Source organism: Trachinotus anak, unplaced genomic scaffold, assembly GCF_046630095.1.
Source record: "Trachinotus anak isolate AG129_WGS33_773 ecotype Australia unplaced genomic scaffold, CSIRO_AGI_Tana_v1 ptg000007l, whole genome shotgun sequence".
Lineage (NCBI taxonomy): Eukaryota > Metazoa > Chordata > Actinopteri > Carangiformes > Carangidae > Trachinotus > Trachinotus anak.
In genome coordinates this window covers 26,096,829-26,119,841 of record NW_027273858.1, presented here as the reverse complement: position 1 = coordinate 26,119,841, position 23,013 = coordinate 26,096,829, and the positions used below count along the sequence as shown (strand labels likewise).

The window sequence follows — 23,013 nt, the reverse complement described above, 5'->3', positions numbered from 1 at the left end:
ATGATCAATGTCTTCATTAACAATGTACCTGTGCTGTATCCTGATCCTGTGTGAGCCAACTGTAGACGTCTGTTCGTCTCTCCCTGTCAAGCAAACAGTCACCGATCGGCTGTGTGACTTTCTGCAGAACAAAGGTTATGTGAGGAATTTCAGTCAAGATTTAGATGCGTCATAGCACAGAGCAGCACTGGTGGAAGGTACAAACCACCTGCTAACTGCATCACAAACAGGATGTGTCTCTGTACTTGTTTCCCTCAGAAACATCAGTGTGATTATCATCTCTATGATCCTGTGAGCGCCTGCTTGCGTGGAGTCTGCTGGTTGGCGCAGAAGGCCAGCCCCGGAGCCTTCAGCCAGCTCCTCAGCAGCAGACTCTCCGTGCAGTGGCGTGGAACACGTGCAGCATTACGTAACAGGACTCAGCCCTGCGGCCTCAGGGACGCCGTCAGGGTCAAGCAGCTGTTCGGCCTTCAGCCTGCTGATAAGTTTGTCCCTTTGCTCCTTATCATGAGTCTGAGCTGGTGATGCAGCCAATGAAAGGCTCTTGCTAATAAAATCTCAGCTTCATGTAGAAATACTCAGGAGTTTCGTTTTAAACTATGATCCTGTGATAAATGGACACATTTCAAAACCAGAGCTCTCACTGCTCTGTGGACCAGGCCTCGTTTCACACTTTGGTTCTTACTGTGCATCAAGTGCTCATGAAATATTAAAGCAGCAACCTTTATTCATTATTGTTATTTATTATTCATTTAAATGAAAATTAAACCAGACTTACAAGTAGGTTCATTTGTGTCAAAAAAAACTGCTGCAAGGCTGCACCAGAAGCAGGCTGACCTGGGGAGACCCAGGAGGCTGAGACCACCAAACAGGTCTAAAGCCGGTGTCAGACATGTTTGTAGTTTGTATGATAATGCACAGCCTGGCCGTCTCTGCCACTGACGTTTCAAACTCCCAAACAAATGTATGAAAGAAGTGACGGCATCTCTCTGCTCGAGCAGAAAGATGCTGTTCGTGGTTTTATGAGAAGCAAAGACGACACAGACAAGGTGTTAAACAAATTCATTTAATACAACTGATCAAAACACGTTACATAACTCAAGAACAAATGCTCCACGGCTGTTGCTCTGCACAGCAATCCCTGCACACAGGCGCCGTGTTTGTGTTTGATGCAGAGCGGCAGCGCACAGTCCCAGCTGAACCAGCCAGCCACGTCTTATACAGCAGAAATGTGCCATTAAAGCCTGTGGATGCTTCAGTCCTGCTCAGACAGCGTTGGTTAAAACACAGGATCCTCCGGATCACTTCAGCAGGTGTCTCAGCTGGTCCTGCAGGTTTTTAGAGTGCTCCACACTGGAGGATGGAACACAAGCACACACACAGGAGAGGCAGTGCACGTCATCAGTGTGTGTTATGGCTCACTCAGGAGACAGTGCTGTCAGCTCTTTCCACTAAAGCAGGGTAGTGTTTAGACTTACTTCTTCTGGATGGCCTCCTGCCTGAGTGACAGACACACACACACACAGACTCAATACTCAGTTTGAACAAAGGTCAATGAGTTTCACATGTTTCTACTCATTATCCGCTGACTGATACTCACTGGTACTGTAAATGTGTGGTGATAATGGACATTTTTCTCAGACTCTGGAAGACAGAAGATAATGATGTTGAATTTCTTGTGGATCACACACACAAAAAAAAAGCAGGTAACTAAGACGCTCAGTGAGCAGAGACTGAGGGCCCCCTTGTAATTACACCTTTGTGGAACTGTTCAGGTTTGGTTTACAAATAGGAAGGTTGGTGGTTCCATTCCCGGCTCCTCCAGTCTGCATTTCAAAGTGTCCCGAAGTGAGATGCTGACCTAAACTGCCCCCCATATATCATCAGTGTGTGAATGTGTGAACTGTGTCACTGACTACACATCTTGATACTCACATCCTCAGAGTGTAGGATGGCGTCTTCCTGAATGACCATGTTTCTTGCTGCTTGACCAAGAAGCTGGAAGAGACATTAGCAATTGGCGGTGCAATTAAAGATTGATCACATCATCAGTGACTCTGACCACGACTTTCTCCTTTGGTCAAGCTCGAAGATCTTCACATGAAAACCCTCTCAGCTGAGACTCGCGTTTTTGCTTCAAAAGCCCCAAACAAACAAACAAATATCAGCTTCAGGGTTAGGGTTAGGGGGTTAGAGGCAGATACCACTGCATCTTCAGCACAGGCTTTCCGTTTGTATTATCCCACTGCTGACATTCATCTACACGTAACTAACTGTTAAAGGCTCTTATCCAGGAAGTTTACCTGCATTACAGATTCAATTACAGGGCCCTGTTAGCCTGCGTTAGCTTTATCAAGTTCACAAAAATAAACCCTGAAGCCCAACTTTCAAAATTAAATCCCTGCCACTGGGGCCCGTGCTTGTGTGTAGTATCGATGCTTTTATTCTGAAAACAGAGTCGCTGCTCTGGCGGTGTTTCCGGTTATTCTATGCGTATCTCGCGTCCTGAGGAAACTGACGTGACTAAAACCACTCGTGTCGGTTTACCTCCTGACTGCGGGATCCTTTCAGCACCTGGCGGGTCAGTGCGATCACATCCCCGCTACAGGAGCCCACCTTGTCGGATAATAAACCTTTGACAGACTGGCCGAACCGCGGCTGAGACTCAGTTGACGCCATTTTCTGTTGTGGTTTACCGACGGTGCGCGGGCAGGGTCAAAATCTAATACAGCAACGCGTTCCACAAACTGGCAACAAATATTTCGTTCACTGCAGAACAATTCATGACTCTCTCAAAGTAAAAATAATGAATTGGTCCATTGTCTTTCTTTGCATTTCACATACCTGTTGCCTGCCACTGTAAACTCTTGGAATGAATGTGTGAATTGAAAGTTCCTTAATAATTGTGTTAGTGATTCACCCGGTTGATGATGGTGTTATCATTTTTTACTGACTCTGAAAACTGCCAAAGAATGAAATATGCCTCTGTAAACTGTGTACAATGTTTTTCAAATAATGTTAACAATAATAGTTAACTACAGTGAGTGTAGCATACAGCAAGAATCTATCACCAGTCAGTGGTGCGTAAATACCACAGAGTAACAAATACTCCACTAAAATTCAACATTTTACATGCCACTGCACTTAAAGCAAAAGTACAGTAGCGTTATCAGTACTGTAAAATACAACATATCTGCCGCTGCTATTGTGTTGCATCATACACGATAGTGTATTTGTAACTGTTGTGTATCTCTGTAATTGTGCAGAGCTGCAGATAAGAATGTTTTCATGAAGCAAAAGAGCAAATATCTGAATGTAACTGGCCACAAAACCCAATTAATCGTCTTCCTCTTATACACTGGTTTTAGAAAAGTTTGATTTTTGGAAGAGGGTGTTGCAGTCCTGGTGCTTTTATTGCCCTATAAGTGTTTTCCCCTGTGTTTTGTGTGAATGTTTTTTGTGTGAGAGTGTGTGCTCAGTTTTTGTGAGGAGCTTTGCGTTCTGAGGACCCGCAGGCGGTCGTGAATTGGTGGGACTTCAACACAGAGCAGGCCCGTGCTCTGGCACAGGCCAAAGCAACCCTCAGGCCACTGGGAGGTGTCCCGGTGCTTCCAACGGGCTGCCTGCCACAAGCTCTCTCAGAGGACTCGTAAAAGCTCTGGTCCGGATCACGTCTGAGACCGGAGACCAGCAACGCTTAAAAGCGAGCCACATCACAGACGTGTAAAGGGCGAGCCAAGCTTGAAGCTTGTGCTCGGTGCTGAGGCCCCCACCGACAGAGGGGTCTGAGCACCCCAGCACGAGGCTCAAAAGCTGACTGGTGATGTTACATGTGGCGTCAGTGCTTAACTCAAGAATGCAGAATGCTACATTTATCATACAGTGTCCTGAGTCTGTTCCACTGGTGTTTCAGGAAACACAGACATTCTTGTCAGTGCCTGCAGCGTGCACATGTTTCTGTAGACAGTCCCGTCTGTGGACTCAGGGTCAGAAATGTTCCTGTGGTTCATGTGTCAGTGTTGTTTCTTACTGGATGTTTTCCTGCTCAGCACACAGACAACGATTTGATTTGATTTTTGATTTGATCAGATTTTAGATTTTCAGTTACTGATTTGGATTTTTGTTTGATGTCATTTTGATTTGTTATTAGATTTGGTTTCTAATTATATGTGATCTTGATTTGATTTGATTTGATTTGATTTGATTTGATTTGATTTGATTTATCATTCAGTCCTCTGGCTCCCACTGAGAACTGGTGAAATCTTTGGTCAGCATCACGTGTTAGACCCCTTGCCAAGGTCATCTCATGATTTACAGTTTGATATAGATGTCATAGATATCATATCATATAGATACTAAAATCTCTTAAATAAAGCTCTGATTTCCTTATCAAGCAGATTTGTAACTACATAAAATGAAAGGGAAGAATGAAAAGTTCAGATAAGAATGTTTTCATGAAGCTAAAGAGTAAAGGTCTAAACGTGACTGGCTGATTTTAGGATGGGGGTGTTATAGAGTCCTCATGGTATTGTTGACCTGTATGTGTTTTTTCCCTGTGTTTTGTGTGACTGTTTTTTGTGTGAGAGTGTGTGCCCAGTTTTTGTGAGGAGCTTTGCATTATATACAGCTGCCAGTTCGGGTCAGGGTTATGCCGCATGGAAATGTTAAGTTGCAGAAAACTGAAAACTCCAGTAAAGACTAAGCATCTCAAACTTGCAGTGTAATTAGTTAGTATCCACAGTGTCATGTGGATATGTTTTGTTATGTTTTTTTGCAAGGATTCATTAAATGAAGTGTCATCTTATCTTGTTTAAATTAGCACCGCCTTTCATATTCAGAGTCAAGGATGTGGCATTGAAGGAGCAGCATAAAAGCAGCTCAGGGCCGTCCTGCACAGCTCCTCTCTGTCATGCTCGGCCTTCGCTGAACCAGACCACTCTTTCAGGGCCCTCTGATACAGATATGACTTGGTTTCTGTGTCTGTGTGCATTTTTGGCTGTGGCTCTGGCCTTGTTTGCAGTGCAGTTAAAGCTCAGAGTATCAGTGTGTGGCCCCCAGGAGCCCCCTCGCCTCCCAGCACTACCTTTCATCGGCAGTCTGCTGAGTTTGCGAAGCCCACATCCCCCTCATGTGCTTTTCAAAGGACTGCAGGGGAAGTATGGACCGACATACTCTCTGATGATGGGCTCCCACAACGTCATCATCGTCAACCAGCACAAAGACGCCAGAGAAGTCCTGCTGAAGAAGGGAAAGACATTTGCAGGGAGGCCAAGAACCGTGGGTATACCTCTTCATCAGTGTCTTCCTCTTCTCCTCAGCAGCTGCAGTCATCATTTATGTATTCTCCTTTCCCATCCCTGTCCTGTGTAATGAAGGTGACCACAGACGTTCTGACCAGAGATGGGAGAGACATTGCATTCGGAGACTACAGTGCTACCTGGAGGTTCCACAGGAAAATAGTCCACGGAGCTCTGTGCATGTTTGGGGAGGGTTCTGCCTCCATCGAGAAGATCAGTGAGTACACGTCACTCTACACACACTTAACATGAGGGTAACAAACCGTGACAAAGGCTGCTCACTGACTTTTCTCACTTGAGACAACATTAACAGGAATTATGATGAATATTGGATGTTCTGCCTAAATCAGATACACAGGCGATCAGAGAAAGGGTCGCTTCACCCAAACTGCAACAGATGTTCTCTCTTCTCTCTAGCAGTACCTCTGTATGGAGGAACCCAACATGAGCCTAGAGCCATGAAGCAGAAACAGTGAGATTCCTCCACAAAGATCAGATTGAAATGTCTGAATAAATATGAGAAGCATAACTGGAATATCACAGTTAACACTGTTTCAGGTTGCAATGCTTTCATTTATATGTCTGACAGTTAGTCTGGTGTCAAAGCTGAGCAGGCGGGAGACGGCGAAAGCTTTTATCAGTGTGGGATTGTAGAAGGAGGACATGGCTATTTCCTGGAGACAGTTTGTACCAGTGTGAACTGGATCCGTATCGAACCAGTAGAAAGTCATTCATTTTAGACCAGCACTAGAATGGAGGTGAGAATGAAGTGTTCTTATGTCACTTTGTTTATTTATCAATGCTCACATCCCAGTGTTATTACAATACAAAAAGAGTGATCATAAAATAAAACTGGCCATTATTGACTCCTCCTATTTTTATACTAGTAGCACTTTGACTTGTGATGGGTTTTTACTTTGAAGTATTGCTACTTTTGCTCCGAGTACTTCCTCCACCACTGTTTACAGCATTGTTGGTGGCTGCAGAAAAATTAAACAACTTAAGTGTGAATTGGAGTGTTACAACAGAAAGCCTGTGTTGAAACAGAAGCCTGACAATATTACCTAGAACAACAATAACAACCAAACAGGAGGAAAAAGTGCATTTGTTTGGGACTATTTTCAGCAGCGGATTAACCCACATTTGGTGCTTGCTCTAGTGAGTATTTTGAGCTGCAGCAGGATGGTGTGTGTGTGTGTGTGTGTGTGTGTGTATGTGCAGTGAGAATGAGTGAATATCAAGACATTTAGAGACTAATTATCATCAACATGTCACTGAGTGAAGGTGGTCTGTACCCTGTGTCCTGCTCAGTCTGTGCAGAGGCCCAGTCTCTATGCTCCGTCCTGTCTAAGGCAGCAGCTGCTGGACTCGGCCTGGATCTGTCTCCTGAGCTGACTCGGGCCGTCACCAATGTCATCTGCACGCTCTGCTTCAACTCCTCCTACCGCCGAGGAGACCCGGAGTTCGAGGCCATGCTGCACTACAGCCAGGGTATCGTGGACACTGTGGCAAAGGACAGCCTGGTGGACATCTTCCCCTGGTTACAGGTAGACAACACAAAAACTGAGGAGAAACTATTAGAGCACAGTTTGAATCAGTATAATTAACATTTAACTGCTGTGGATGTTTGCTGTGTGACAGTACAAACCAGGCTCTGTCTTATTGTGGACTGGTGGGTACACAGCAGGGTCTTGTTTTTTACAGTACTTTTACTGATTCAAATCAATTCAGTTATTTGTTCATATTGAAAAACTCTTCCTAACCTAATACGACCATCCAGTTCCACTACATTCATACTCATATTTACATTGAAATGTCTACAGAAAATACAGTTTATCAGAAACTGATCAGGGTCTCTTTGTCTGTCACAGATCTTTCCCAATGCAGACCTGTGTCTTCTAAAGCAGTGTGTTTCAATCAGAGACAAACTGCTACAGAAGAAATATGATGAACACAAGGTAGAGTTTTCCTCTTCCTCTCCCACTGTGCCGTTACACATACAGCAACAAGTGAACACTACCAATGATTGCTGGTGTATAATTTGACAGTGACAATAGGGCAACTGGAGACAGTGTTCAGCTGTAATGTAATATTCAGTTATAATATTGGCTTCATGGTTCGTATCCAGTCAATTTATCCGTCTCTGAAACACACAGATACTGACATACTTCATAGTCTAAGTTGATCTACCTGCTAAATGCAAACCCCATCAAATACCATGAGTGTGTGCGTCCTGTACACTGACACGGTGCCCCCCCATCCCCCAGGCAGATTACAGTGACCACGTGCAGAGAGACCTGCTGGACGCTCTGCTCAGAGCCAAACGCAGTGCCGAGAACAACAACACAGCAGAGGTCAGCGCAGAGTCTGTGGGGCTCAGTGACGACCACCTCCTCATGACTGTGGGGGACATCTTTGGAGCCGGGGTGGAAACCACCACCACTGTGCTCAAATGGGCCGTCATCTACCTCATCCATCACCCACAGGTGAGGCAGGAAGAGCAGCAGGGTGCACGAGAGGCAGGGTGCTCTCATACCTTGTCTGTTTGGATGATGAGATGCTTGTATTCAGTTATCCAGCCTCAATTTCTGACTAAATAAAAAACTGCTGTGTCAGCTGTGACAGACTTCTGCTGCATCACACACAGGCTTGACTCTGTGTGAATTCAGTTAGAGTTACGCTTAGTGTTAAAGATCAGGCTCAGGTTTTGAGTTTCTATCATTTTTTGAGGTTACAAAGATCAGAGTCGACCCCTGGTCCCTGAACCTGCAGTTCCTCAGGAGTTCACTAGATGCTGCTCTGACTCTACTGAAAGGAAGATGGAAGGTCATTTTATTTCCACATTTGAGTCTCTCAGTAAGAGGCGTCACTTCTCCTTCTGTGAGTCTTGTGTTTTTAAGTATTCAAGAGATTTAAGAGGTGATAAGGTTTAAAGAGAAGTATGTTTTCTGACTGACAGACATCAGCCAATCACACTCCAGACTCCTCTCAGACATTCAGACTTCAGACCATCTCTTCAGAAACATGGGGGTGATGTCACAGATGCTACATCCTCAGCACAACGTCACCACAAAATGTCTGTGGTGGTTGTATCTCATGAAACAAGCTGCAAACAACAAGCTACAAACTGTGGAGCCTGTAAGAGATCCACAGCTGCAGAGCACTCACGTCTGTGTGTCTGCAGTGTGAGATTCGTACAGGGTGTCCTCATAGTTGCGGTCCATACCACATAACCGGAACCTTTGCAATGTGCCACACCTCTCTCCCCTCATTTACTGTGCGCCATCCAGTAAAGAAATATTAAAAATTACATAAAGGTCAAACAAATCCAAGGAGTAGAGAAATTTCTCTGAACCGTGGGTTTGTGAAACACTTCCAACACCCTGACAGATAAGACAAAGACACATGTTCATTAAAGTCAAGTGCCTTCGTGGTGCACAATGTGGATCTTTCTGACTGTGTGTGTGTGTGTGTGTGTGTGGGGGGGGGGGGGGGGGGGGGGGTGTTTAGGTGCAGAGGCGTATCCAGGAGGAGCTGGACAGTAGGGTGGGGGCAGGGCGGTCCCCTCAGCTCAGCGACAGAGGGAGTCTGCCTTACCTGGAGGCCACCATCAGGGAGGTGTTACGGATCCGCCCTGTGGCCCCTCTACTCATCCCCCATGTGGCCCTCAGTGACACCAGGTACACTCAAACATACCACGACACTCATTCAGGGCCGTTCACCTTCCACCTGTGACAGGATGCTGCCAATAAATAATCAATCAATACAGCAGCAGCTATGTTGTACTGAACAACAGGGCTTCATCTCCTTATGTCTGATCATCCTGTGTCTCTGTGCTGCTCTGTAGCATCGGGGACTTCACTGTGAGGAAGGGGACGCGAGTCATCATCAACCTGTGGTCTCTGCACCATGACGAGAAGGAATGGAAAAACCCTGAGCTCTTTGACCCCGGTGAGAGGAAACTGGAAGAGGATCCCGGAAGTTATTTAAATGGAATCATTAAAGAACCTCATTAATGATGATGATACACATGAAGAAACCATCTCTGGCCACTGTTATTCACCCTCATCCCCATCCTGAGCCTCTTTTATTATCCTGAGATTAAAAGTGTAAATGCAGTAAAAACATATTTGCAGATTTAAACTCTGGGGGACAAGCAGGATACTGTCCTGGATAAGTGCCTTTCCAGAAAAAACAAGTTACTCAAGACACTCCAGATCTGAGTACAAGCTGTTGTTCCACTTCCATTCACCTCCACTGTCTCTGTGGTAAATGCAGATATCTCAAATATTGGACAAATAAAACCAAAACTCTGTGAATAATTAGATCCCAGAAGTGGAACTGGTTGTTCTTTGTTTTTGCTTTATAAAAACTGTCAGATTGAACTGTTTCTCACACGTGGACCAAATCTGATCAGAACATCTGGGTGTGATTTTTCCACTTCAGCTTGTGTGTGCTGATTCGGATCCCTGTCTTCGTCCCGTGCAGGTCGGTTCCTGAACAGTGAAGGCACAGGTCTGGTCATCCCGTCGTCCAGCTACCTGCCGTTCGGTGCCGGGATTCGGGTGTGTCTGGGCGAGGCCTTGGCCAAGATGGAGCTCTTCCTCTTCCTGTCCTGGATCCTACAGCACTTCACCCTCTCTGTCCCGCCAGGCCACGCTCTGCCCAGCCTTGACGGAAAGTTTGGTGTGGTCCTGCAGCCGGCCAAGTACAAAGTGAATGCTACGCCCAGACCGGGCTGGGAGAGGGACAAGTACCAGGCATGTTGAGATGGTCTGGACTGCAGCCAAACATACATCAGACAGGAGATCAAGTGTGCAGCGGTGAACTGGACATATCACGTCTCTTTGTATCATGATTTCTTAACCAACAGTTTCCAACAGTATTTATGAAAACAGTGGAACAAGTTCTCTCTGGTGCCATGAAATAGGCTAGACGAGGGACCACATAACTATAGTAAATATTCAGTAGGAGAAACTCTTCTCTGTCCACAGACTTTTAACTCAAGAAGCTGCCAGAATCTTTGAGGCAAAGACTAAATATATTGATTGTATTGAAAGAGTCATTTAACAGGTGACCACTGAGCTGCAGATTCTAACATTAGTAAGTCCACGACAGCAAGGTGGGACGTCTGTTCCTATTTTTAAAATGTATTTATTACCTTCGTCCTGTGATCAGGACACTCACCAGTCAAAAGCTGCACTCAGACAGATATGAGTCTCATCTCTGCAATAGATCAAGGTGACAGACAGAAGGATGCCACTATTTTAAAGAAACCTGTTCGTGACGTGTGAATTTTTCCCCTCTGACTGAGACAGTTGATGTTCACTCTCTCTCTCTGTGGCCCCAGATCTTTTCAAGATCTCCACAAAGCTTTGGTCTACACACTCATTTCCTTTTTCCTGGTGGTGTAGTGGTTAGGATTCAACCCACCGTGGCCGGGGTTCAATTCCCGGTCAGGGAACAACTTTTTGCAAATTTCACACTGTGGGACTAATAAAGGATACCTTAATCCTAATCTTTTTCTTTATGTAGTTTCAGGTCCTGCAACATTCTTTAAAATCAAATCATGTTTGTTCATCTGTTAATGAATAAAAAAACTAAATGAGTCTTTCATACCTTTGAATGGATCCATGAGCATCATCAGTGTGGTGATGATGCTCATGTTGACCTAGGATCGGCTGTGCAGATCTTTCAGTCATCACCTGTCCTTTAACCAGAATTTTCTCAGTTTCATTTTACAGGCATTATCTCGGGGATCTTGGTTTGGAATCTGCACAACATTTATATTTCCTACAATCATATTGACCAAAATATCTTTCTGACCCCCGAGAAAACCCTGGAGAGGACTGACTGAAAGCAGTTTACTTGAAATGAGAACCTGAGTCCCTGTGATTTATTTTTCTCAGTGTGGAATTCAATTCTGAATGTGTGTAAATATATAACATCAATAATCCTAATGAGATCACCTGGGCAGCGTTGAGTGTACAGGTATGTTTCTATGTTTTAATGTTCGGACATTTTTAAACAGATACATAGATAGAGATTCACACATACTGAGTGATCTTAATTTGTTTTTAATGGTGAGTTGGTGATTACAGCAAACAACATCAGACTTAATGTGGCACTGAAATATAATAAAATACACTCAGGAAATAGAAGTCTGTCTCTAATTATCTGTTCTGTCACCAGTAAAGGCTCTTCAGATGAAAAATTAATAAATACAGGCTTGTTCCTGATAAAGGCTGGGTATAAAACACTGGAATTAGCTGAACTTTAAGCAGCACTTTTAGCAGTGGAGGTATTCAGAGCCTTCATGTAAGCAACTGTACCAATACAGCAATGATAAAATATTCCATTACAGGTTAAAGTCCTGCATTCAAAATTCACTTAGTAAAAGAACAGAAATATCAATCAGCAATTGCAATCCAGGCATCAAAAGCACAACCAAGTGCTGCCTGTGGTAAAATATCTATAAGACAGAAGCTTGTTCATAGTGATAGATAGAAAGAAAGAAAGAAAGAAAGAAAGAAAGAAGAAGAAGAAGAGGAAGAATAGGATTTTACAATCATTAAATTTGATTGTACATACGTGTACAATGACATAACAAAGATTCTATTCTATTCTATTCTGACAACTCAGCCACATCTGAAACATGACAAAGGGCCCCAACTACACACTGGCCCCTTGTAAGGAATCACAAGCCAAAGAGGCCCGCTTTCCACCACTGTGTTTGAGCTGACCTGCTATGGCAGTAACATGGCCATTGGCACTGACCCATCAGGAGAGGAGCGGCACACTCCTCACCCTGTGGCTCTGAGTTAACTGATTCAGCTGCTTCTACTTTGCTCTTCTGAATTTATTGGGACAACATGGAGGAAATGTTGAGTTTACATTAACAGCAGGTCAGAAAACCAGTGGCCTCTCTCTGAAATACCATCAAATCAATGTGTAAAACAGGTGACATGAGAAATGAAGGCCTGTTCTCAGTCTGGAGGGGTCTGGTTCGCTCTGTCATTCTCTTATCCTCTCTCGATACACACAGCCAAACTGCTGTTTGTCTCATTCAAATAAAAAATGATTTCAAATTCAAATGAAGAAAATCTTTGGTGAATTGTTGCAGATGTTTGAGTCCACATTTATCCAGCCTGGTGTGTGTCTGTGTCTGAGTGTGGCACTGAGCTGCAGCTCTGCCTCTTCCTGCTGCTGCTGTGTCTCTGGGGGGGTTTCCAGGCTCATCAGCTGCCTGCTCTGCGCACACCAAAGCGTTTTCATAGATTTTAAAGACAAAAGCTGTGTGTGTGTGTGTGTGTGTGTGTGTGTGTGTGTGTGTGTGTGTGTGTGCCTGAAACTCCAGCTCCAGCAATGTGAAGCGGTGTGAAGTGTTTCCGCGCCTCTATAGTCTCCATTCATACACCTGTTTTGTTGGGGTGTGCTGATTGACACGCAGAGCCCGCCCCCTGCACTTGTCCTTTCATTGTAATTGGTTCAACACTGGTGTGTATGGAGCTCCCCCCTGCGACCCCCGGCTCGTACCTGACCGTCTGCAGTCAGCGGCACAGCGCAGGAGCCCGGGGCCTCGGGCGGACTCACTCCCGCCGCCGGCGACAGCTGCTTCCGTTAACCGACTTCAGCGGAGCGCCGTGCCCCCCCGCTGCGACAGCATGCCGCGGTCTTTCTTAGTGAAGACGCATCAGAGCAGCAAGAAACCGAGCTACGGAGGACTGAGGACTCAGACCGAGGGTAAGAGACTGAGCTGAGCCCAGCGCAGTGAGCTCCACTGGGGCGACAACACTTTGCTAGACTCCGTCTGTTATTTGGAAATAGAACCAAGAAGTTTTTGTTCCACTGCTTTAGATTAAGAGTTCATATGAGAACAGGATCCAACCCAGAGTTACATAAACTAACACAGAAAAGAAAATGGTACATTTATATTTACACAACTGTACATTACCCCTGCTACATATAAATACTCTTAACTGAACTCCAGTTTTTATATTTAAGTAAATTTTACTGCTTAACTTTTCCTCATCATGTCTCAAATAGAGTATTTCAGTGTTTGCCCTCATTTATAATTCATAATGTTAATAATAATGTTTAATCCTAATATAGATCTGATTTAGATCAGCACTTTTTCACAGTCATTACAGATGGCGGTTTCATGGAGATGAAGGATGTCCACACTTTAAAGACTTTGGAACAGTCCTACATTCATCCTGCGGCAGGTTTTAAAGCAGCTCAGCCTTTTCAGAGTTTAACACATGTTTTTGTCTTTTGCTCTAATTGTGAAAAGAAAGTAGTGCTGCATGAAGGGAAATGATAGATTTGTCTTTGGCCACAAACAAAAATGTAGTTTTGTGTTTAGCAGGTGCAAAATCCATCCTGAAAGAGTTATAGCATTGTCCCCAGGTCCTCAAGAGACCACAAGGGCCCCATTAAGCTGCCTCAAGAGCCTATGTAGCGGCCTTCCAGGCTCCTACCAACAAATCCCTCCTTCAACCATTGTATTTGTTCCAATACAACTTCTAAAGCAAGCTTGAGCCCCCCCCTTCCAAGCCCCCTTCCCTCCCCTCCCCATCCCACTGTATTGATGTACTTCTGTTACCATCAGAATGGCACCAAGAAAAAAGAGCTGGAAATAAGACTGAAATCATCATCACATTAAAGAAAACGGTACAGTGACGTAAGCTGTTCAAACTTTAACTGTTCAACTGTGTGTGTGTGTCTGTGTGTGTTTGCATTATCAAACTGCTATCTGTATGAAAAACTCTTTGAATTCTGGATTTTTTTGATCGTGGATTAAGATGAGAAGTAGAACTTGATCGTAGACAGATTGATACCTGCAGAACAGACTTGATGCTACTGGAGACGCTTTCACGAACAGGATCGATCCATCTCGTGTTAGACCAGGTTCTGGCACAGGAAGACTCTTTGTGTCTCTGGTGCTGTTGTGTGCCTAACCCTAACCCTAATGCTTATTGTTTGGCAAATAATTTAGTAGCAATGAAAATATATTTAGAGGAAGCTTATTTATGATGCACAATATATATTGTACATGAACCACTTATTAATACAGGTCCTGGAGTTACTTGGTAGTGGATCAGATTTTTGTGGTTCACAGACTCGGCTGATCTGCCTACCAGGACTGTGAGCATGTGGCTTGATCAGATCTGACTGACAACATGAGCAAATACAGAAATATCTTATGTGCAACTTTGTCCAGGAAATGGTTTCATGTGGGACCCATCACTCGTAGTAATTCAGTGCAGCATTAAGGTAAAAGTGAGCTAAACTGAATTAATACTCTGATTATTTTTTATAGACGCTGCCACTTAAGATCAGGCCTTGGATCTAGAGTTGGCGGTGAGAGAACATGATTATGGGATGAATGTACACAGCTGTGCTCTGTAAGTGTGTGTGTGTGTGATCCCCATTTGTCCCTGGCACCAGACAGCAGGAGTGAGCATCGGTTTTATTCTGCACGTAGAGACACATCAAAGCAGTGTAACACGTATCTGCGGGGCAACAAATCAATATCATGAAATGCACAATGCATGCTCTTTCAGCAGCACCAGAGCACAACAGCCTGAGGGTCTGCAGTCACCACAGGAGTCAGAGGATAAATCTGAGGGGTCAAAAGATGGACATCATGACAGGACAGCAACAAAAAAAACATTTAAATTACTCAAAATTCAGTTTGTTTTTTCCTTTAATGTTTGCTTTTTTTCTTGTGAAAATAATTTCAGTCTTTCAGCTAGGAATGTAATTATGATGTATGTAATGATTTGGTAATTTTTGCACTTAATTTTCACTGGAAAAAAAAAATGATAGAGAATAGCATTTGTAGCACTACAATGCTTCATTATGGTATGTTGTGACACAGTTTACGTGGATCCAAAAAAAATGCAATTTGGATATTGCACTTGGCCATATTGCAATTTTTATAATATTTGATTATTTTTTTGTTTTCAATTACATATTGATTGTAAGATAATAAAGGAGTATTGATTCTAAAATATTCTTAGCAAAAAGGCCTGTAGATAAATAATCGATGAGTGAAATGATCAGTCAACACCATGACTGACTCTACCTTGAACTGCAGTGAACCAATGACAATCTTGGGATCTTGACGGGTGCCTAGCCAACTACAGTGAGCTTGTTAAGCTGCTCGGCTTCCACTGTTCTGAGATCAGTTAAGATCTTCATATTATTATACACAGTGTGTGGATTTGTGTGGAAACTGCACCTGCGCATTAGAAAATTACTTCAACAATCGTTTCTTCCCAAGTGTGAACAGGTAACAGCAGATTACAAGCTGATTTTTCCCAGTGGCCACTCGCAGTATTGCAGCTAGAAATCTCCTGTGGCTCAAAAAGCATTTTCACCATAAACAACTACTTTGTATTGTGTATTTTAAAGCCATGGGGATTTAATGTTTGTAAAACTTTTCCAAAGCCCAGAAAGTTCTTTTTCGAGATGACGTCACAGGACATGGAAGTTCTGCAGCATTGTGGAAATATTTCATAACAAAGAGTCACCATGCAGCCTGAAAGAATTTGTTTATGAAAGTCTAATGATGTTGTGATTTCAAACTAACCATAAACACATCCAATAAGGCCAATTATTTATTTTCTTAAAAAAAAACAACTTGAATTTAACATAATGCAAATTAATTTAGTGTCATAAGAGTTCTAGTTTTCTTTTGAGATGGAAAATTGAAATCCTATATTTGAGGGATCCAAAAAAACTGGGAGCTCACTATACTTGTGGCATCCAGCAGTTTTGTGGGGACCAAAATGTTGGACCCCACAAGTTTAAATGGCGGTTTGAGGGTTAAGACTTAGACTTAGGTTTAGGGTGAGACATTCTGGAGGTTAAGGTTGGGGTAAAGGGTTGTGGAATTATGGCATTAACATGTACCTGTGCACTGAGTAAAAAGTAAAATCTTTACAAGGACAAGTGAGTTTTTACCAGCGGAGTGAGGACAGTTTGGCTGATTCTCACCTCGTGAAACACATTCAAAGGCTGTTAAAGGATAAAGACTTTAGGTTTGAATGAGGTTTAGGGTAGGGGTATGGTAAAAGGGTTGGGGTTAGGCATTGAAGTGTGATGGTAGAGGTTGGGGTGAGGGGTAAGTAAATGCATTATGTCAGTGAGAGACCTTACAAAGTACAAATGTGTTGTGTGTCCCACAGAGGCCCCCTGCAGCACCCGAGAAGAGTCTCTGCTGCACAGTGACGTCCCCCCTCACCATCATCGTCTAGACCCAGGCCCATGGCTTCAGCACAGAGCCCAGTCTCTCTCCTCCTCCTCCTCCTGTGCTCTCCCTCTCAGAGCACCCCAACTGCACCCTCCATCCTCTCCCAACACCTCCCCTCTGTCCTTCTTAGGCCCCTCTTCACAGGTGTACAGCATAAGCCCTGTAGAAGCCTATAAACCAGCAGAGTCCTGTACCAAAGTGAACTTGGAGATCCAGTGTGTCACAGGAGACCAGAGGAGGAGACAGAGCCTCCTCCCTCAGTCCCTCCCTCTCCTGGCCCTCTTTCCAGCCGTCCTCCCAGGCGGCAGCAGCCAGGAGAGCTTTGAGTGTTTGGACTGTCACAAAGAGTACTTGAGCTTCTCAGGCCGGACCAAACACAAGCAGCTCCAGTGTGAGTGGAGCAGTAAGAAGTACTTCAGCTGCAAGTACTGTGAGAAGGAGTACGTCAGCCTGGGAGCGCTCAAGATGCACATCAGGACACACACACTGCCCTGTGTGTGTAAACTCTGTGGCAAGGCCTTCTCCAGACCCTGGCTGCTTCAGGGACATATACGCACACACACCGGTCAGTGACACACACACAAACATTCATACTTTAGAAGATTTCTTCAGCTCATTAGACAGTCAAGTCGAATTTATATATAAAGCACATTTTAAAAACAACAAGAGCTGATCAAAGTGTCAGGCCTGTGGAAGAAGCATCTGGTCATTGGACCTGAGTGGGCTTGATGGGAAGTGTGGTTGTGGTGTATGTTGGAGTATATCCATTTAATGATGACAACATCTAATCCCCAGAACAGGTGAAATGTGCTCCAGCCGTTTAAAGATGAGCTGCAGCGTGAGAGTACATTACAGTACATTAGCGTAGTCAAGTCAGGTCAGGATGAGATGAACATGTATGTACATGCATGTACAACCCTTTCAAAATCATGAAATGATTAAACGACTTGACCTTAGAGAAGAACCTCAGCTGGAAAAGGTGGATTTGATCACTGAATTTATTTAAAATCACTCTCCATTATCACTCCCAGATTTTTACACTGGGCTCTATGTGTGGTTCCAGGGAACACAGGCCCATAAGATCCATTTGACTCTATCTTTTCCAGAGAGTTACAGAAAGGTCAGATGCAGCCATAATTCAAGATACTGTGTTTTCATCAACGTGGATGCATCACTGAACGGGCCCACCACACCACACAGGCCCAGGGGCCTGAGAGGTCATGGTGCCCCAGAGCCAGAGCCTCTCTATCAATGACTGTAATTATTTCCTGATCGAGAGTCATAGACCTCAGTTAAAAGACACAAAACAACCACAGAAAGACACAAAAATGACCATAAACAGACACAAAATAACTTCAAATACACAAAACGACCACAGAGAGACACAAAAACAACACAAAATGGTTGCATGGTTTATTTTAGGGTACAATAATAAGACGTAACAAGCTGTCCTTTGTATCAAATTAGATAAGAACTAGAAATAATTAGAGTAAAGAAACAGTTATGTCCTAATTAGACACCATACCAAAATAAACAACACTATTATACCAAGACTATTATAACAAATTGTACTGTAATTAGAAACCAAACAGCAGGTCCTAACACACTATCAGACACCATTTTACAAAGTCGTAGTCTAAATAGAAATCAAATACAATCAGATCCAAAATATGCTACAGTTTTTCTACAAATGATGCCTTAATAGACACCACATTTGATACTACCAACATCTGCCTGTGATAGCTTCATCAGACAACACAGGCTGCCCAGGGGCCCTTTGTCATAATGGGTCCGTGTTCATCAAGCAGGTCTGACACTTACATCCCGTCACTGTGTCGCTCTGAATGTCTCATATTCAGGGCTCAGATTTGTAAAACACAATTATCATGGCCAAAAGAATTCACAATAACAATATTATTATGATATCTGTTGAATAATAATTTAAAAAAAAAACTAAACTAAACAATAATGTGGTCATTCACATCATCCCATCGCATTCAACTCTCATCTTTAACTTTGTTATTGTGTGTGTTTTGTGCCTTTTTTGGCAAATGAATTCGGCTCAGATACGAGTGTCAGGAGGTGGGGAAATAAAAGTGAGCAAAAAGACCAGTTACATTTAATGGACAGTAAAAAGGCAAAAATATGAACTGAAAACAAAAGATCCCCAAGGTCTAACATCTGCCGTAAATATTATGAATAAGATATCAATATTTCATTTCTTATATATCATGATTACCATCAGTACTATTATATCACCACACCCCTACTTTGAATGTGGTTGTGATTGGTCAGAGGGTTGATTGATTACCAGAAACATAAATATACAGTATATTATGACTGACACGAGTGTGTGTTCCCTCTGCAGGAGAGAAACCGTTCTCGTGCCTCCACTGCAGCCGAGCTTTTGCCGACCGATCCAACCTGCGAGCTCACCTCCAGACCCACTCTGAGGTGAAGAAGTACCAGTGTGGGAGCTGCTTCAAGACCTTCTCCAGGATCTCACTGTTAGCCAAACACCAAGAGGCCGGCTGCCCTGTGTCCTGACAGCCTGTAAACTCCACCCTGCTCCAGAGCACGCCTCCACCTACCAGCCAAGTTGCAGGAAATATGGTCACAATCACCCCTTCCTGACCTTTAACCTTTGACCACCAAATTCTAATTGGACAAATGGATGGACAACCCGAAAACATAATGGCTCTGTCTCTGGCTGTTGCCAACGTGGAGGCATAACAAGCTGTCATGTGATAACACTTTGATTTGATGACTCATCAAAACAATAATTTTCCAGAGGAAACAAAATTGCGTTCTTACATTTGTAATTTCCTGTCACCCCCAGTGTTTATGTGTTTACAAGGCTGGGGTCTCGCTCCTGACCTCATCTGAGATGCTCTGCTCATCAAACAGGCTTGATGTTGTGAGGTGGACTTACACTGCTGTGTCTCCTCTACAGGTTTGGATTTATAGTTGGGTATCAGACCAGCACAGTATTCATACTACTGAAGACCTTACTGGAACTGCTGATGTTCATTCACTGACTCTGATACAGGACAGTGATTACTGTGCAGGTGTCTTTCTTCAACTTGCTTCATGTCGTCCCCAACACTCAATAACCTCTCCTCAGAAACAGGAGGGAGAAAACATGGAGTCTCCTTGTGATATCTGTCTGTAGCTGAGTGAGGAGGTGCAGTGAGGTACAGCTGATATGTGCACAGGCTCCACTGCTGTGTCATGATGCAACTATAAATCCATCTTCAAATGAGCTAAACTCCAACATGTAGATAAACACCAGCAGGAAACGTGACGACTCTCAAGAATAAAACTTGTAGTGGACGCCTGGTCCCAACGAGCATGCAGTCACTCACAGTGTAGTAACACATTACTGAGCTCAGAGGACTATTATGGACTGTATGGGCCACACCTTCAAGACCTGATGATCAAAGTTAAATGAGGAACAAAATGTTAAAAGAAGCGGAGTAGTGGGCGTGTTACATCTAACCACAACAGATCAGGCCTCTCTCTCATCAGCTGCAGTAGAAAGTAGCAGACTGATTGTTCAGAATTTAGTGTTAAATCACATTGAAATTGTGATAGATGTCATGAAGTTGGTTTGTTTCTGTTTGAAATGATTTTAAACCGAGTGAATAAAACTTTAGTTGTAATGACACACTATGTTCTGTTAAAACACAGGATTGTTGTGTATATTTTTGTATTAAAAATAAATGTTTGTTGACAAAAATGAAGTCCTGAATTTTTCATGTACTTGTGTGACAACACAAGGGAGCAGATGTACTCTGGTGTTGGGAAGCTCATAGACAGGAAGTCATCTTACATTCGGGAAGTGAAAAATCCAAACTTTATTTAAAATGTAGTTTCACATGAATTCTCACCAGATTTCACCATGGGCCTCCTTCATGACAATGTTTAAGATGCATTTCATAGAAAACAAGCAAAACCTTGAGGCTTGCACGTGGTGTGGGTATAGAGACCACTGTAGAGCACAACACTGCTCTGCAGCACCACATTGAGCCTAATGTAAGTTCACATACTGAACGTTATTCATTAGAACATATGTGCACGATGTCAGTTGTATTCATTCATCACACATTTAAACACTGAGAGGATCATTCTGTTGCCTGAGACTGGAAATGAAGCTCAGTCAAACAGGGAGACCTGTCTCCAACTCGATCAGCCAACTGAGGGCGGTCACGCTTTCAGTTCAACCAATCAGATTCTGCCTCAGTCTGCGTGAGCCAATCATCTCATTGCTGTCAAAACTGTTCCTCTCTCTGCTGCGGCCAGCTGTCATTTCAGAGTCAGGTCAAAGCAGTTCTAGTTTTATCAGATCCATTGTCTATGGATCGTCCACTGGAGGACTCCCTTTAGAATCCTGCTCCACATCGCATCCACCCAGACTCAACCATCCAGACATCTCCTGTACAGCTCCTGGCCTGACCTCCACTAAAACAAAACTCATGGTGGGTCTAATCACCAAAGAGTCCTCCCACATTTCTTTTGTGTGCACTAAGTCAAATAAATTGTACTTTTACTTCAGTACATGTATGAATGTAGGACCTTTATTTGTAAAGGGGGGCACTGCTACTTCTGCTCAGTACTTCTTCCAGCCCTGGGATCCTGCTAATGGTCCCTGATGTCAGGGTTATTTTGTCTCACTGCTGTTTCCAAGTTCATCATCCTGCTCAAATCAAAATTACTGCTTGATGAGGGTTTAGGAATTAATCACTGAATGGGCCCACAACACCAAGCAGGCCCGGGGGCCTAAGAGGTCAGGGAGCCCCAGAGCCAGAGCCTCTCTATCGATGACTGCAATTATTTCCTGATTGAAAGTCATAGACCTCAGTTAAAAGACACAAGACAACCACAGAAAGACACACAAATGATCACAAAAGTGGACAAAACGACCACAAAGAGACAACAAAAAAACACAACTACAGAGAGACATGAAATATTTGCATGGTTTATTTTATGGACACATTATTGCTGCACAGTGTACATATATGCATTGTATTATATTTATATTTTTTTTCACATTTTTATTGTAAATATTTTATTGTTAAATTGTTCTATTTATATTGAACTACCTGACCTGCAGTAGTCTTTCTTTATATTTTTATTCTTCTGTGTTTCCTGTTATGCACCAAAACACTGAAGCAAATCCCTCATATGTGAAAACCTACTTGGCAGTAAACCTGATTCTGACTCTGGTTCTGACTGTCCACAGAACCATGAAAAGTTCACCCACAGTGAACAACAGAGCTTCCTGGTTCCGTTGCAGAAGTAAGAAAACCTCCTCCTCCTCCTCCTCTTGACATTTTCAACAGCACTAATAACTCAAACTACAGAAGAGGTGAGTCCATGAGGGGTTTGTTCTGAGGGCAGCAGAGAACGTTGATATCTTTAAAAGCAGACTCAAGACCCTAATCTGGCTTTTACTTGAATTTTACTAGTTTATTTATTGGTCCATTTATTTATACATCTTATTCTGTTTTATTACTTGGTATATTCTTTTATTCTTTTTTGTTTTATTTTTATTCTCTCGATCATTTTCTTTTTAATACCTTAGTTTTTATTTCTGGTTTTAATCACTTCAGTACATCTCCTCTGTTCTTTCATTAATTTTATCCCAACTGTTCTATCTCTACTTCAGTCCACCTCCTGTCTTTCTGTATTTTATTATCTTATATATTTTATCTTTAATATTCATCCTTTTTCTCCTTTTAAATACCCTACTTTTTCATTGATTCATAATTTTATTTCACTTCTTTTCATTCTGCCTCTAGTGTTTCCTCATGTAAATATGGGATGTACGATAGCGTTTCCACAGTTCCTGTTTTTTCTCATGATCTTCTGTCTTTTAACTGGTGTGTGTGTGTGTGTGTGTGTGTGTGTGTTGGAGGGGGGCACTTGTGTTACTTGTGTTTGTATGAAACTTGCTATACAAATAAAGTCCGATGATGTGAGTTCAGACATGTCTGTTATATCAGCGACAGAGATTAGAATGTAATACTGGAGCTGCAGTTCATTCTGACTCAAAGTGACTGTTGTTTAACTTCAAACTGTTTAAAATCCTGAAGGTTTTTTCAGAGATACAGGTGAAAGAAAAGCTGAATGAGCTATAGAAGGTAGTGGAAGCTGACCTCAGACATGCCAGAGCCAAAGTCATGAAGTAAAGGTAACGTACAAGCAGAATGAGAGTGACCCCAGATTGCTGCCTTGAGAAATTCTCAAATCTATATTTGAATTATCAGTTAATTATCGGTTCACTATCAGTCAGCGCGGTCTCGGCTTATGCACTAGAATGTCCTGGGCGACAATGTGCGGTTTAATAAAAAGATGATCCAAGTTTTTCCACCAGCAGCGGAGATGTTTGACTCGCTGTCACAATGCTGCAAACACTTGCCCTGCCCTGCACCTGTAGTATGAGTCTGAGCACCT

The 23,013-nt window shown here is 43.2% G+C and overlaps 2 protein-coding genes across 2 annotated transcripts; one reads left to right on the top strand and one right to left on the bottom strand.

Moving 5' to 3' along the window:
• Positions 1-1,050: 1,050 nt before the first annotated feature.
• borcs7 (BLOC-1 related complex subunit 7) lies at positions 1,051-2,702 on the bottom strand. The gene is made up of 5 exons (XM_071481648.1): positions 2,548-2,702; positions 1,936-1,998; positions 1,601-1,644; positions 1,479-1,499; positions 1,051-1,353 (listed from the first exon to the last, which is right to left on the bottom strand). Exons 1-5 carry the CDS (start codon positions 2,677-2,679, stop codon positions 1,302-1,304), a joined length of 312 nt encoding a protein of 103 aa, XP_071337749.1. The 5' UTR covers positions 2,680-2,702; the 3' UTR covers positions 1,051-1,301.
• A 1,873-nt stretch (positions 2,703-4,575) lies between these two features.
• cyp17a1 (cytochrome P450, family 17, subfamily A, polypeptide 1) lies at positions 4,576-20,318 on the top strand. The gene is made up of 11 exons (XM_071481649.1): positions 4,576-5,277; positions 5,376-5,514; positions 6,609-6,844; positions 7,169-7,255; positions 7,565-7,783; positions 8,808-8,977; positions 9,145-9,248; positions 9,786-10,012; positions 12,932-13,040; positions 16,493-17,122; positions 18,926-20,318. The coding sequence occupies exons 1-11, from the start codon at positions 4,789-4,791 to the stop codon at positions 19,102-19,104; spliced, it is 2,589 nt and encodes an 862-aa protein (XP_071337750.1). The 5' UTR covers positions 4,576-4,788; the 3' UTR covers positions 19,105-20,318.
• The last annotated feature ends 2,695 nt before the right edge of the window (positions 20,319-23,013 follow it).